Source organism: Sphaerodactylus townsendi, linkage group LG05 (genome assembly GCF_021028975.2).
Source record: "Sphaerodactylus townsendi isolate TG3544 linkage group LG05, MPM_Stown_v2.3, whole genome shotgun sequence".
Classification (NCBI taxonomy): domain Eukaryota; kingdom Metazoa; phylum Chordata; class Lepidosauria; order Squamata; family Sphaerodactylidae; genus Sphaerodactylus; species Sphaerodactylus townsendi.
The window spans coordinates 128,022,748-128,037,403 of NC_059429.1; the positions used below are offsets into that span (position 1 = coordinate 128,022,748).

Consider the following 14,656-nt stretch of genomic DNA (forward strand, 5'->3'; position numbering starts at 1 on the left):
TGCATTGCTGTCAATGGGGGTTGCAGGCTGGGGGGCACATTTCTGAAGGCACAGTCTCAAAGCTTTCAGGGTCTCATCAGGATACTGCCCTGATGATACCCCCAGGTTTGGTGCAGTTTGGTTAAGGGGGCCAAAGTTATGGACCCTCAAAGGGGGTGCCCCCATCACCCATTCTTTCCAATGGCAGCTAAGGAGATGGGGGCTACCCTTTTGAGGGTCCATAACTTTGTCCCCCCTGAACCAAACTGCACCAAACTTGGGGGGTAGCATAAGGACAGTCTCCTGATGATATGCTGAAATGTTGGTGCCAATATGTCTAAAAATGCACCCCCTGCAGGCACCAGTGACCTGGTGCAAAAAAATTTTTGGGGTCGTGGTGGGGTGGCCGCCCATGGGGGAGGGCATCCAACTCAGGTTTTGCCCAGGGCTCCAGTTTGTCTCGTTATGCCCCTGCCCTTCTGAGCATCTCTGCAGGTTGGAGATTAGTCTTAATTCCAGAAGATCTTCGGACTCCCCCTGGAGATCTGGCAACCTGAACCTGAGTCCAATGAAATTTTAATGAAGGCTTCAGCTGACCTCCCCCCCCCCCCCACAGCCGAATGTTCCAGAACCCTTCCTTTGTTTCCCTCCCCTGGCTGAAACTACCCATCATTCCCCAAACTTGAAGAGTGCCCTCTGCTATTCTCTGTAGCTTAAGTGCTTATAATTGTCACGAGGTATTTCCCGTGTCAGAATAATTTTATTCCAGGTCTTCACATCTGTTTACAGCAGCTCAGCGCCACCCGGGCAGCGGTTAATTAGGCAGCACAATCTAGAAAGGAAAAGCTACCAGAAGGCGAAAGGTAGCTTGCAAGGAAGCTACCTTTGCCTCGGTGACCGAGGCTGCTCCGGGATTCCCAGTTGGAGAAGCTGAATGATCTAAGATGGGTCTGGTCGGTTATGCTGACTGTGATAGTAAACTACTTAGAGCCCCCTTTTTTTTGTCAGAAAAGTTAGTCTAGAAGCATTTGAGATAATCTGCTTACCATTCTTTTGGCATGAGATCATTTTTCCAGTTCTTTCTTTCTTTGCTTTTGTTCTTTCTGGCAAGAGACTAAGGAAATCTACTATTTTATCTTTTTAGGACATGGCCACCTTTTTTTAAAAAAAATTGTGAGGTAGGTGGGGAGAGGAAGGGAAAGGATCTTGTAAGCCACCTTGAGTCTCCTTACAGGAGAGAAAGGTGGGGTATGAATCCAAACTCTCTTGTACTTCTTGTATGAGGCACTGGAGTTCACCTTCTGGACGTCTGTTATCACTGGCGGTCCCTATGTGGTCCCTAGAAGAAGAAGAAGAGTTTGGATTATATCCCCCCTTTCTCTCCTGCAGGAGACTCAAAGGGGCTTACAATCTCCTTGCCCTTCCCCCCTCACAACAAACACCCTGTGAGGTAGGTGGGGATGAGAGAGCTCCGAGAAGCTGTGACTAGCTCAAGGTCACCCAGCTGGTGTGTGTGGGAGTGTACAGGCTAATCTGAATTCCCCAGATAAGCCTCCACAGCTCAGGCGGCAGAGCTGGGAATCAAACCTGGTTCCTCCAGATTAGATACACAAGCTCTTAACCTCCTACATCACTGCTGCTCCTATGTGGTCTTCTCTTGGATCCAGAGAATGGAAGCACAATAGAAACATTTTGTTGAAGATGAAAAAATACATTCAATCCAAGGATACTTTTAGTGCAGTGCTGGGTGGCCAACTGATCTCAAAAAGTCCACCTCAGATGTAGGCCTACTTTAACTGCACGATGATCTACAGAACTCCTCTGGTGAAGTTTTTCTTGGTATAATTGGTGGAAAGTGTTGTTAACTCACAGATAATTCCTGGAGAGCCCATAGAGATTTCAAGGCTAGAGACAAGCAGAGGAAATTTACCATTGCTTGTGAGCGACATCCCTTGCCTTCCTTGGTGGTCTCCCATCTGAATGCCAAGTGTGGTGTAGTGATTAAGAGCAGGTGCACTCTAATCTGGAGAACCGGGTTTGATTCTCCACTCTGCCAATCAAGCTGTGCAGGCTTATCTGGTGAATTAGATTAGCTTGTGCACACCAACACATGCCAGTTGGGTAACCTTGCCAGTTCTTCAGAGCTCTCTCAGCCCCACCTACCTCACAGGGTGTTTGTTGTGAGGAGGGAAGGGAATGGAGATTGTTAGCTCCATTGAGCCTTTTACAGGAGAGAAGTGGGAATATAAATCCAAACTACTACTACTACTACTACTACTACTACTACTACTACTACTACTACTACTACTACTACTACTACTACTACTCTTCTCCTCCTCCTCCTCCTCCTCCTCTTCTCCTTCTCCTTCTCCTTCTCCTCTTCTTCTCCTTCTCCTTCTCCTCCTCCTCCTCCTCCTTCTCCTTCTCCTTCTCCTTCTCCTTCTCCTTCTTCTCCTCTTCTTCTCCTTCTTCTCCTTCTCCTCCTTCTCCTTCTCCTTCTCCTCTCCTTCTCCTTCTCCTTCTCCTATTCCTCCTCCTCCTTCTTCTCCTTCTCCTTCTCCTTCTCCTCCTCTTCTCCTTTTCCTTCTTCTTCTTCTTCTTCTTCTTCTTCTTCTTCTTCTTCTCCTTCTCCTTCTCCTCCTCCTCCTCCTTCTCCTCCTCCTCCTCCTCCTCCTCCTCCTCCTTCTCCTCCTCCTCCTCCTCTTCTTCTTCTCCTCCTTCTTCTTCTCCTCCTCCTCCTCCTGCTTCTACTTCTTCTTCTTCTTCTTCTCTTCTTCTTCTTCTTCTTCTTCTTCTTCTTCTTCTTCTTCTTCTTCTTCTTCTTCTTCTTCTTCTTCTTCTTCTTCTCCTTCTCCTCCTTTTCCTTCTTCTTCTCTTCCTCCTCCTCCTCCTCCTCCTCCTCCTCCTCCTTTTAACCAGGGCTAACCCTGGTTAGTTCTAAGATCTGCCTGGTTAGTTCCAAGATCTGACCAGATTGGGCCACCCTGGGCCACCCAGGTCAACGATTCTTGCCATTACTGTTATTCACATCAGCAGCAAAAGTTTCTGCAAAGAATCAGAGCTTGGGAAGAAAATGGAAGCCCGTGCGTGGCATGTTGTGCGTTCTCTAACTCTTCTTGATGTTCCCTCCACAGAATGAAGTGGTTCAAGAGTTCTCGTTTGCCCTTCCTCTTGTCTGCTTTCCTGGCCCAACATTGTTTTTCTTGAAAGCCAAGATCTGAACACGCCATCAGAAGAATCCAAGCCAATCTGGGGGAACAAAAAGAGGACAGCGCCAAGCCCTTTACTCCTCTCTGATGGAAACGCCTCACAAGTTGGTGGGAGAAAATGGATTCAGCTTCGCCCAGAAACTTATTTTTTCTAGCACCTCCGACCCAGTGGATAGTAGCCTTAGTTTTGATATCCCGACCCCTAAAGACTCTTGTATGACCACAGTCAGCAACGGCACTTTATACTCCAACGCCAACAGCCCTTCGGACTCCTGCGTGAAGCCCCTCTGCGATGCCAGATCCAAAAACAACGACCCATACAGTGCAGGGATTAAGTACGTCTCCTCGGAAGGAGAGGATCTTGAATGTGGGTGGGGGGCCTTCACTCCTGGTTGTTTACAGTTCTGCAATACCCCAAAGGGGGTCTTGTTCTTCCTCTGTGCTGCCTCTTTCCTGCAAGGCATGACGGTCAACGGCTTCATCAACACCGTCATCACGTCCATAGAGCGGCGGTTCGACCTGCGCAGTTACGAGAGTGGGCTGATCGCCAGCTCATACGACATCGCGGCCTGCGTGTGCTTGACGTTTGTCAGTTACTTTGGGGGAAACGGACATAAGCCACGGTGGCTCGGATGGGGCGTGTTCATCATGGGGATTGGGTCTCTTGTGTTTGCGTTACCCCATTTCACCACCAGCCACTATGAGGTACATTTCTCAGAGGAGACCGGCATGTGCGCCTCCAACCAGAGTATGCGGTGCTCGGAAACTGTTTCCAGCCTCTCCAATTACCGGTTCATCTTCATGCTCGGACAGTTTCTTCATGGGATCGGAGCGACGCCTCTTTATACCCTTGGAGTGACTTATTTGGATGAGAATGTCAAGTCTAACTACTCCCCTGTGTATATTGGTAATCAATATGTTGAAATTGGTTTCTCTTTTTTTTCTTCTGAGCATTTATACCAGCATGGTGTAGTGACGAAGAGCAGGTGGATTCTAATCTGGAGAACCGAGTTTGATTCCCCAGTTCTCCAACTGAGTGGCAGAGGCTTATCTGGTGAACCAGATGTGTTTCCGCACTCTTACATTCCTGTTGGGAGACCTTGGGCTAGTCACAGTTCTTCGGAGCTCTCTCAGCCCCACCTACCTCCCAGGGTGTTTGTTGTGAAGGGGGGAGGGAAAGAAGTCTGCAAGTCTCTTTGAGTCTCCTTGTAGGAGAGAAAGGGGGGGATATAAATCCAACTCTTGTTCTTCTTCTCTTTAAATATTTGAAATGCTTGATGAGGATAGGACTGGCAATAATGGGAAAAATGGGTTTGATGATATCGCCCAAGTTTGGTGAAGTTAGGTTCAGGACCCTCAAAGGGGTAGCCACCATCTCCTGTTATCTCCCATTGGAAACAATGGGGGATGTAGGCACCCCCTTTGGGGGTCCATAACTTTAGTCCCCCTGAAACTTGGGTGGTATCATCAGAACATTCTCTGGATGATACCCTTAACTTTTGGTGCTGCTAGCTTTAAAAATGCACCCCCTGAAGGTCAAAATGCAAAAGATGCCAAAAAAATCAGACGGACCCGAATTTTCCGGGTTTGTCCGGATATTCTTGTATTTCCTAATATGTTATTTGTCTCATTCAGGCATACAGATAACTTTATGCCCGAATAAATCCGAATCTGAATTTTACCGAATTTCTAGGGTATTGACCAAGCCTAAGAATGACTAAAGTGTAGGAGCTTTCCTCACATCCTCAGAAAGGCCATCCCACAGAAAATGCATGCCTATGTCCAGTTCTGGATCTGAGGCATTTGTTAGATGGCACCATTAGAAGCCTTGAGCTAATGATTTAGCTTTGTGTTCAATGTGTGTATCGTTTTTAAAAGTTTTCATAACTGTGACTTGAATACTGGGAGTCTCATTTGGGATCAGCTTCATAATGTAATCCTGCAAGTAAATGGACAGGTTCCTAACTATAAACCAACAGCTAAGTTTCAAGCATAGGACTGCAGCAGAGACCAAGAATTTTTAGAGAACTAAATTAATTTGCTCTCCAGACTTAGGTACAGGAAATCACAACCTCAGCTTGTTTACCCTGAAACAAAATAAGAACAGTTAGCCACAGTCTGATAGGTGTTCTTAGTTTGAAAACTCTGCTTTGAGTGGAAGAGCTTTCCTTTTCCTTTGCAGAAAATTTGCAGAGAGAAGAAGGTTGTATTTGCAGTTTTAGGTGTCAATAATTGAAAGAAAGGTTCCCATATTTATTTAAGTCTGCAAACTATATTAAATAATTGTTTGGGAGAGCATTTTTATAAAGCTAATGGAAATCAGGACTGCAGTCTGCGCCACAGTGTATGCCAGTGATGGCGAACCTATGGCACGGGTGCCAGAGGTGGCACTCAGAGCCCTCTCTGTGGGCAGGTGCACACAGCATTCGTCATGTGGCCTGGGTCACTGAGCACGACGTGTGCGCACCGCAGTGAGCAGGGAGGACCCGGCTGGTGGGCCTTGTGCCTGTGCTCCGGGTGGCTGCTGCCCGAGGGGGGGCATGCAGAGGAGGCAGAGATGCTAGAGAGGCACAGAGCAGTGCGCACGGGACTTGCTGGAGGCTAGAGCAGGCTAGCCCCTGCTCAAGTGGGTGGGGCGGAGGAAGAGGGAGCCAACTGGTTTTTCTAAACTGAAACCCCAGCATTCAGGTTAAATTGCCAGGGTGGCACTATGTGATAAATAAGTGGGGTTCGGGTTGCAATTTGGGCACTCGGTCTCAAAAAGGTTCGCCACCACTGGTGTATGCCATCCCATCATAATTTTACAGCATTGTTTTCATTTTTTGTGATTCCATTTTCAGCATTGCTTGACGTAGCCTGTCTGATACCCTTCGGCACTTTTTGAATGTTTGTAACCCTGGTCCTGTTGCACTGCTTTGGAGATCTAATGCTATTTGATTGCATTACTTTATATCAAGGAATCCACCTTGGGCACTTCCGCACAGGCAGAATAATGCACTTTCAATCCACTTTCAATGCACCTTGCAGCTGGATTGTACTGTGCGAAAGAGCAAAATCCACTTGCAAACAATTGTGAAAGTGTATTGTCGAAGGCACCCAATTGTGAAAGTGCATTGAAAGTGCGTTATTCTGCACGTGTGAAAGTGCCCGTGGAGTCTCAGGTAGAAAATGGGTCTATAAATATAGTAAATACTGATGGATGCCCACCGATGGATGCCCACTAGTTGCCCCACACACACAACTATAAAAATGTTCTGGCTACAGGCCTGAATTATCTAATGTATTTATGTATTTATACATACATACATACATACATACATACATACATACATACATACATACATACATACATACATACATACATACATACATACTTTAGGCTTTTATACCGCCCCGTCCCCAAAGGGCTCCGGGCGGTGTACAGCATACACCGAATTACATGCCAAATAAGGGCATTTCCCATATAAACCCCCAGTACCTGCTGGTGCAAATGCAACTACAAGATACTCCCAATCCACTTTTACACCCTAGGGGCTCACACACATGATTATTTACCTATTGCTAATATTTGTGTTTCACGCATTGCAGTTATATGTGAGTGTATATTGAAAGCTGAAAGCATTATTTGGGTTTGAGATTCAAGAAGTACTTTTGTATGTGTGTAAACACAATAATTTTCATTACAAAGATTGAAAATGCATTGCTGTCTTAGGACAAGTGTGCGAGTCCTCAGGGTGTAAATGTGGATTGGCAGTATTTACTCAGTGCACCCACCCCTCATTTCACGAATATGGTGGACGACAAGATACTCGGCAGCGTGTGTCAGTCTCTCCGAAAGGAAATGCAGCTCTCTTGGAACCTTACAGTCCTGCCTCACTCTGTTCTTACTCATCTAATTGGCTCTTCGGCGCACAAAACGGAGCATTAGTCACAAATGCAGCTGTTAGCCAGCTTGCGTTGGAAAGAGGAGAGTTACCGGCAAAGTAGATAATGGCCCTTCTTCTCAGAATCACATCTTCCTCCCCTTCGTTCATTCATACACAAAATACAGGCAAGGAATATCCCTCCTACGTTATCTGCTAGTATGGACAGCTCAGTCTCTAGGACTTCCAGCATTCCCAGTTCTTTGCCATAACTCTGATATGGGAGTTTGTTTCTATTGCCTTGTCTGTATGGAGTGAAAGCCAGCCCCAATTGCTGTCCATGGGCAGATCTCTTTAGTGCGAGGCCCTTTACCAGCAATACACACTACTCCATTGCTGGGATAATAAATTGGCCATAGCCATTTTATTGAGCAGAAGTGTGAGGCTAAGCATGGGTTTCGCTCTGGTCACGTGGGTAACGTGCTAAAGCTCCGCAGGGCAGGTGCCCCGTCCGGAGCTTCACTCTACTGCGGGGGCTCTGCCGGGCAGACGCTCCTGGAAAGAGAAGTTCCCCTTCAACCCAGTTCAGCAGGGGCGGTCGCCTCTTGCTGCTGTTGCCATCCCCAAAGGGAAGGCGTAGCTCCCTAGCTCCCTTGCCCTTCCAGAGCAATACCCATGCGCCAAACCACCAAGGACCTAGGTTATGACAAAATGAGCGTGCATTGACATGGGTGGGCAAATCGTCAGCTGGCGAGCACATGGCCGGCACAAAGGAGGGCGAGCCCCTTTAAAGTCTCAGTTCGCCCCTCCTTTCTTCTGGTGATGCTAGCCCTTTCCAAGCGTGGCTCCCCTTCCGTTTCTGCCCTTACTGGGGCGGCATCAGCTGGTTTCGCTCCTCTCCACCCCGAGCAGCAACCAAGTCTCGTGGTAATTCACAGACATTTTTAGCAACTGGCTGTGGGTGGAAGGGTACGGAATGAAACCTTGTTCAAACCAAAACATTGGCAACATTTTAAAACTTTGGGGTTTTTTTTGAAATATTTGCAGAAATTGCTTCTGACACCTCTTTCCCCCCCTCCCCCTCTAGCAATTTTCTACACTGCTGCCATTTTGGGCCCTGCCGCTGGCTATCTGGTTGGAGGAATCTTCCTAAACATTTACACCGAAATAGGCCGACGGTAAGTTAGCAACAAACGATTGCTCCTTGTTTGCTGCGTGTCAGATGCTTGTCTCATCTCATTTTTGTGGATGGATCCTGGGTAAACTTTCAGATGTAAGCATGACCCAGGCAATGAGATAGACTTCCAGGTTTCTAAATGGGCCATTTCACAAATTGGGGGGGGGGGGTGGTACCTGTTTTTAGGTGAATACTTAAGGCATCTCAGCACAAGTAGTACAGTAGTTATGCTCACCAGGCAGTTAAGTTCTTCATGACTAACTTAAGATCTCCCAGCAAAGCTTATAAAGTAGGAATGCAAGCCCAATACTCTGTTAGATTTCGAGACTGGAGTCAATAAGCGGACTCTGGATGCTGGATCAGAAGTCTTTATTGATAACAGCTAGTACTTGGCTTTCAGAAAGCCAGTTTGGCCAGACTATGAAAATACAGTCGCCTTTATTCTCCCTGAGTTCCCACCGTGTGACAGTAACACAACAGAAATTGAAATATTTGGGAGTTGACCATCTCAAGGCCAGCACAACGATAGTCCTCACCCACCTGCCACCCCCCTCCCACTGGGAAGGGGTCAGCATGGCTCCTACTCAGCTACAATTGCAAGCATCAAAGGAAAAGGAAAGGAAAGGAACAGATCCATCAACATATCAGAAGGTGAAGATAGCTACCCCTTCCCCACAGCCAGGTGTGAGTGTGTGCTGCTGCTGTTGTTCTCTGAGCAATTTGTACCCCAGTTTGTTGTTGATACAGTCCACTGAAATCAAAACAGGATCACTATGCTGTTGGCTACAAAGAAATAATTATATCCTGGCGCAATATATGCAAAACGTGCAAAGATGTAACATGGTACAGCAAACAACCAAGCAACAATAATATCACATTCAAGAATCCAAGCACTAGAATGACGTCCTTTAAAGACTTTAACAAGCCAGCGTATGGATCCCCCAAGTTCACATCCAATTAGGGGGGGAAAAAGATGAAATGCCTTTTTGGCTGACTAAGTCGGAGCTTCTGCCCTACATAAGAACATAAGAACACGCCAGCTGGATCAGACCAGAGTCCATCTAGTCCAGCACTCTGCTACTCGCAGTGGCCCACCAGGTGCCTTTGGGAGCTCACATACAGAAGGTGAAAGCAATGGCCTTCTGCTGCTGCTGCTGCTTCCAAGCATCTGGTCTACGAAATGTAATCATATATTTGATTTACGACCCTGAACTATACTGGATTGTGATTTTGTGTATTCTATGTGGGTACAGTCAATGCCACCAGTTGTGATGTTGTGCTGCCAATAGGAGCTTTGTCCCCCAACATGGTGTGACCAATTGGAAAATTCAGAGGTTGTATGTTCATGTTCTCTTAGAGGAAAAGAAACATTTGCATGTGTATTTTTCGAATCCAATTTGTATCAGTTGGCTCTGTAAAGATCTCCCCCATCCTGCCACTCAAAGATGGAAGGGAAACATTAGCTACTAACAAAGATAATTAGGGAAGTCAGCCCCGACTTGCAGTTGTCAACCTCCAAGGGGTAGCTGAAGATCTCCCACTATCAGGAGTGTACCACCCAGGGGGACATATGGAGTCAAATGTCCCCAGGCCGTGGTCCTTTGGTCCTGTGGGGGGAGGCAGAAAATCACCCCCACCCCCGTAGGAGGTTAAGTGGCGTAGGAGGTTAAGAGCTCATGTATCTAATCTGGAGGAACCGGGTTTGATTCCCAGCTCTGCCGCCTGAGCTGTGGAGGCTTATCTGGGGAATTCAGATTAGCCTGTACACTCCCACACACGCCAGCTGGGTGACCTTGGGCTAGTCACAGCTTCTTGGAGCTCTCTCAGCTCCACCTACCTCACAGGGTGTTTGTTGTGAGGGGGAAGGGCAAGGAGATTGTAAGCCCCTTTGAGTCTCCTGCAGGAGGGAAAGGGGGGATATAAATCCAAACTCCTCCTACTCCTCCTCCCCCTCCCCCCCTCCTCCTCCTCCTCCTCCTCCTCTTCCTCCCCCCTGGAGTCATAAACCAAATTCAAGACCTGGTGCAAAAAAATTGTTTGGTCATGGTGGGGGAGGGCAGACTCCCATATCGGGGTGGGGGTGAGAGGGCAGAAATCTCAAATTTTGCACCAGGCTACATTTTTTCCTAGATACGCCTCTGCTTGCTATTACAGCTGATCTCTAGGTGACAGAGAAAATGGCCACTTCTGGAGGTGGACTCTGCGGCATTATAGCCCCGCTGTAGTCTGTCCTCTCCCCCAACCGTGTCTTCCTCAAGCTCCTCTCCCAAAATCTCCAGGTGTTTCCCAACCCACAGCTGGCTGCCCTAGCCCTGACCTTTCACTGATGCAAATTGTGAACGAATGTCCCTTGTTTCTTCAACTCACAGAATCGATCTCACGCCAGACCACACTCTATGGGTCGGAGCGTGGTGGACTGGGTTTCTAGGCGCTGGCGCGGCTTCCCTTTTGACTGCCATCCCTATCTTGGGTTACCCGCATCGCCTGCCAGGTATGTCGGGAGTCGAGAGGTTATGTCCTTCCTGAGTCACAGGAGGGTTGATCGGAGGCTTGAAAGTTGCTACTCTTCCCTGCTTTGCGAACATAAACAGAAAGAATGTATTGTCGAAGGCTTTCACGGCCGGAATCACTGGGGTGCTGTGTGGTTTGCGGGCTGTGTGGCCATGTTCTAGCAGCATTCTCTCCTGACGTTTCGCCTGCATCTGTGGCTGGCATCTTCAGAGGATCTTCAACTCAGCCCGGAAACCACACAGCACCCCATAAACAGAAAGATCTATTTAATTTGTTTGAAACGTTTTAATGCCACTTTTGCACCCGATCGGTCTACAAGGCTGCGAGCTTAACTGACTTCAAGGCCTGGTGCAAAAAACAACAACACATTGTTTGGTCGTGATGGGGGAGGGCGGCCGCCCCTATGTGGGGAGGGTGGGTGGAAAAGATTTTGCACTGGGCTACATTTTCCCTAGGATGCCTCTGGTCCTCTGTTGATTTCAGCATTCTCCCCACCCCCACCCTACCAGCTTAAGGAGCAGCAGTGGCGTGGTGGCTAAGAGCAGTGGCTAAGAGCAGGTGCACTCTGATCTGGAGGAACCGGGTTTGATTCCCAGCTCTGCCGCTTGAGTTGTGGAGGCTTCTCTGGGGAATTCAGATTAGCCTGTACACTCCCACACACACCAGCTGGGTGACCTTGGGCTAGTCACAGCTTCTCGGAGCTCTCTCAGCCCCACCTACCTCACAGGGTGTTTGTTGTGAGGGGGGAATGGCAAGGAGATTGTCAGCCCCTTTGAGTCTCCTACAGGAGAGAAAGGGGGGATATAAATCCAAACTCTTCTCTTCTTCTTAACTTGAATCCAAGGGGACGAAAAGACATAAAAGCAATTCAGCACAATCAGTTAAGGGAAATGATGGCGGAGGATTGACTCTGCTCTTGCCGTGTGCTGTACTTTTTCTTTAAAAATAGACCTTCTGTAACCCAGCTTTAGACCTAAACAGCAGACAGTTTCCTCTGTAACTGTAGATCTATGGCACCTAGGTTGACCCTCCAGACACATACATTGGAGTGAAAAACAAAACAAAACGGGATATGGCAGAAGAGAAGGGTGCAGCATTGTTTATTTGGCATTAGCGAACAGCTTTGCCTTGTCATTTAAGCTGCCGCCCGACTCGGGGAACTGTCCTCCTACTATGCAAATTTGCCTATGCAGAGTATGAGAAATTCAATGCAAATGCACTCACACACCTACATGTTTCTCTCTGTGGGATTCTTTGTCTCTGCGTGTACGCATGTTTTTGCATAGGTATCTTACCTTCTCACAGGTATCTCTCTTTTTTTAATCCTGGCTTCTGCATTGTTAGAAACAATCCTGTGCAGTTTCCCACCAGCTTAATGCAGCCTGTAGGTCTAAGAGGGTTTTCTCAGCCTTTCAAATATTTATTCCCTTGGCTTTTTTTAAAAAAAAGAATTGTCCTTTAAGGATAGATGCTGAAGCATTCAAGTGTACAACAAAACAAGAACTCAACTTCTCACATTCACAAGGCACTATTTAAGCTGTTCTTTCAGTAACAACTTATTTCCTTTAGCTGCTTTTTTCATAAATTACCAACCACAACCAGGTCCCGGGCAGCTTACAAAATTTAAAACAAATACAATGAAATGTTACAATAAACTTGGGCCCTTTCCACACGGGCCATAAACAGCGCCCTGGGGACGGCAAAAACGCCGTCCGCAGGGAGCTGTTCGCGCGGGGAACGCAGCTGCTGCGCAGCCCCACCGCCCTCGCGCCTCCTGAGCAGCGCGAAGTCACCGTTTTCCAACCTCGCTTCCCCAGCGAGGTTTATGGAAAATGGTGGCTTTGAGCCGCTGCCGTGCGAACCGCAGCAGCTCAAAGGCGCCATCCCTCCCCCCTGTGACCGGTCGACCTACCGTCTCTGCAGCTGTCCAGCGCATTGCCGAGCCTGGGGACACACACCCCTGCCCTGTGACGCAGGAGCAGTCGAGCAGGACAGGGGGGCGTGTCCCCAGGCCTCGGTGATGTGCCGGATGGCTGCAGAGACAGTAGGTTGATCGGGCGACAGCACTCCACAGCGCCGTCTTCCCGGTGGTTTCTGGGACCGTTCGTGCGAACGGTCCCAGGGGGGTTGGGTCGGCGTCATGTACGCCGACCTAACCTCCATCGCGGCCATGCGGAAACGGCCTAATATGAAAACCTAAGCTTGAGTCTATTGAAGTGTATAGTAAACAGCAGCTTCCTATAAGAGAGCCAGTGTGGTGTAGTGGTTAAGAGCAGGTGGATTCTAATCTGGAGAACCGGGTTTGATTCCCCATTCCTCCACCTGAGTGGCAGAGGCTCATCTGGTGAACTGCTGTCCTACGTTCCTGCTGGGTGACCTTGGGCTAGTCACAGTTCTTTCTGAACTCTCTCAGCCCCACCTGCCTCACAAGGTGTCTGTTGTGGGGAGAGGAAGGGACAGGAGCTTGTAAGCCACCTTGAGTCCCCTTACAGGAGAGAAAGGTGGGATATAAACCCAAACTCCTCCTCCTCCTCCTTCTATAATTACCTATAATACATATCTCCCCATCTCGACCAAGAGAATCTGGAAACTACTGACTTCATAGTAGGAGAACGCTTGGTTTTCAACTTTCCAACCTTTTGTGATTGGCCCTAGTACCCCACGGCTGCCATACTTGATTGGCCTCAGGCTCTGCAGCTGCCATTTTGTGCTGGCAGACATTTCCTGTTCTCCAAATTCTAAAATTGTTACAGGTTCAACAAGGTTGGGGAGCTCAGTTTCAGTCAATTCATACATGCACAGTGCACCAGTCACTTGTCAGGGAAACCATAAAGAAAAGAGAAACTGAGGCAAACAATGCATTGAATTAATTATATAAATTCTCCACATTATTTATTTATTTATTTATTATTTATTTAAATTTATAGACCTCCCAATCCCCAAGGGGCTCTGGGCGGTGCACAACATCATCTATGTACAATATATAACAAGGGTCACAATAGTGACCATATGTACTAAAATTTGTTAAAACCATTAAAACCATGTAAACAGCGGTCAAAAACAGTAGCAATAAAAATGGCGTCCCGCCATCCAATTCCTTTAAAAACCACCCCAAAAAGAAGGGAGCAACCAAACTCCTCCCTAAAAAATAGCAATAAATATGCAAGAGCAGATTATAAAAATAGGGAGCAAGAGAGCCAGGGAGCAAAACAAAGAAGGGGGCGGGGGGGGGGGTGCACCTCAGCGACTGGACACTCCAAAGGCCCGGCGGAACAACTCAGTCTTACAGGCCCTGCGGAATTCACCAAGGTCCCGCAGGGCCTGGACAGCTGGAGGAAGAGTGTTCTGTAAAGGTCCTGGCCTGTGTGGAGGCCAGCTGCATCATTGAGGGGCCAGGAACCACCAGCAAATTGGCCTCTGCCGACTGCAGAGGGACATATGGGGTAATGCGGTCTCTCAGGTATGAGGGTCCCAGGCCGCATAAGGCCTTAAAGTTCAAAACCCACACTTTGAAGATGATTCAGAATTCCACTGGGAGCCATTAAACTGGATGGCTGGCAGAGTCCAATCATTGTCCGGCCAGCTCCTCAACTAGAATGTTTTAAGTTGACACCAACTTATCCCTAATGCACACGTGCCTCGAGAATTCACCTGGGACAAAAAGCAGCAACAGAAACCTTTCTTTTCTTTTTTTGGCGCCAGGGTAGTTTTTCTATGTTATTGCGTTTATTATCTTGGGAATGAAAATGCTTCCTAACAACGTGAAATACAGTTGCTTCACGACAGAGAGATCATATTTGTGAGGCAAGGTACAAAAACCTGGAGAGAAATTAATTTCAGATGTTTGTCCTTTAAGATGCATGGAAGTTTATATAAGTTGTCTAATATCTTGGGTTCGAAACATGTTTTTTGTTTTC

At 47.7% G+C, this 14,656-nt stretch overlaps 1 protein-coding gene across 2 annotated transcripts in view; it reads left to right on the top strand.

Annotated features, from left to right (window-relative positions):
• SLCO4A1 (solute carrier organic anion transporter family member 4A1) overlaps positions 1 to 14,656 on the top strand; it is a 73,731-nt gene that overhangs the window by 33,101 nt on the left and 25,974 nt on the right. For both annotated transcript variants that reach the window (XM_048495720.1, XM_048495719.1), the window contains exons 3-5: positions 3,114 to 4,095; positions 8,139 to 8,229; positions 10,598 to 10,719. In XM_048495720.1, the coding sequence (XP_048351677.1) occupies positions 3,276 to 4,095; positions 8,139 to 8,229; positions 10,598 to 10,719 (1,033 nt within the window). In that variant the 5' untranslated portion in view covers positions 3,114 to 3,275. The remainder of the gene's footprint in view (positions 1 to 3,113; positions 4,096 to 8,138; positions 8,230 to 10,597; positions 10,720 to 14,656) is intronic.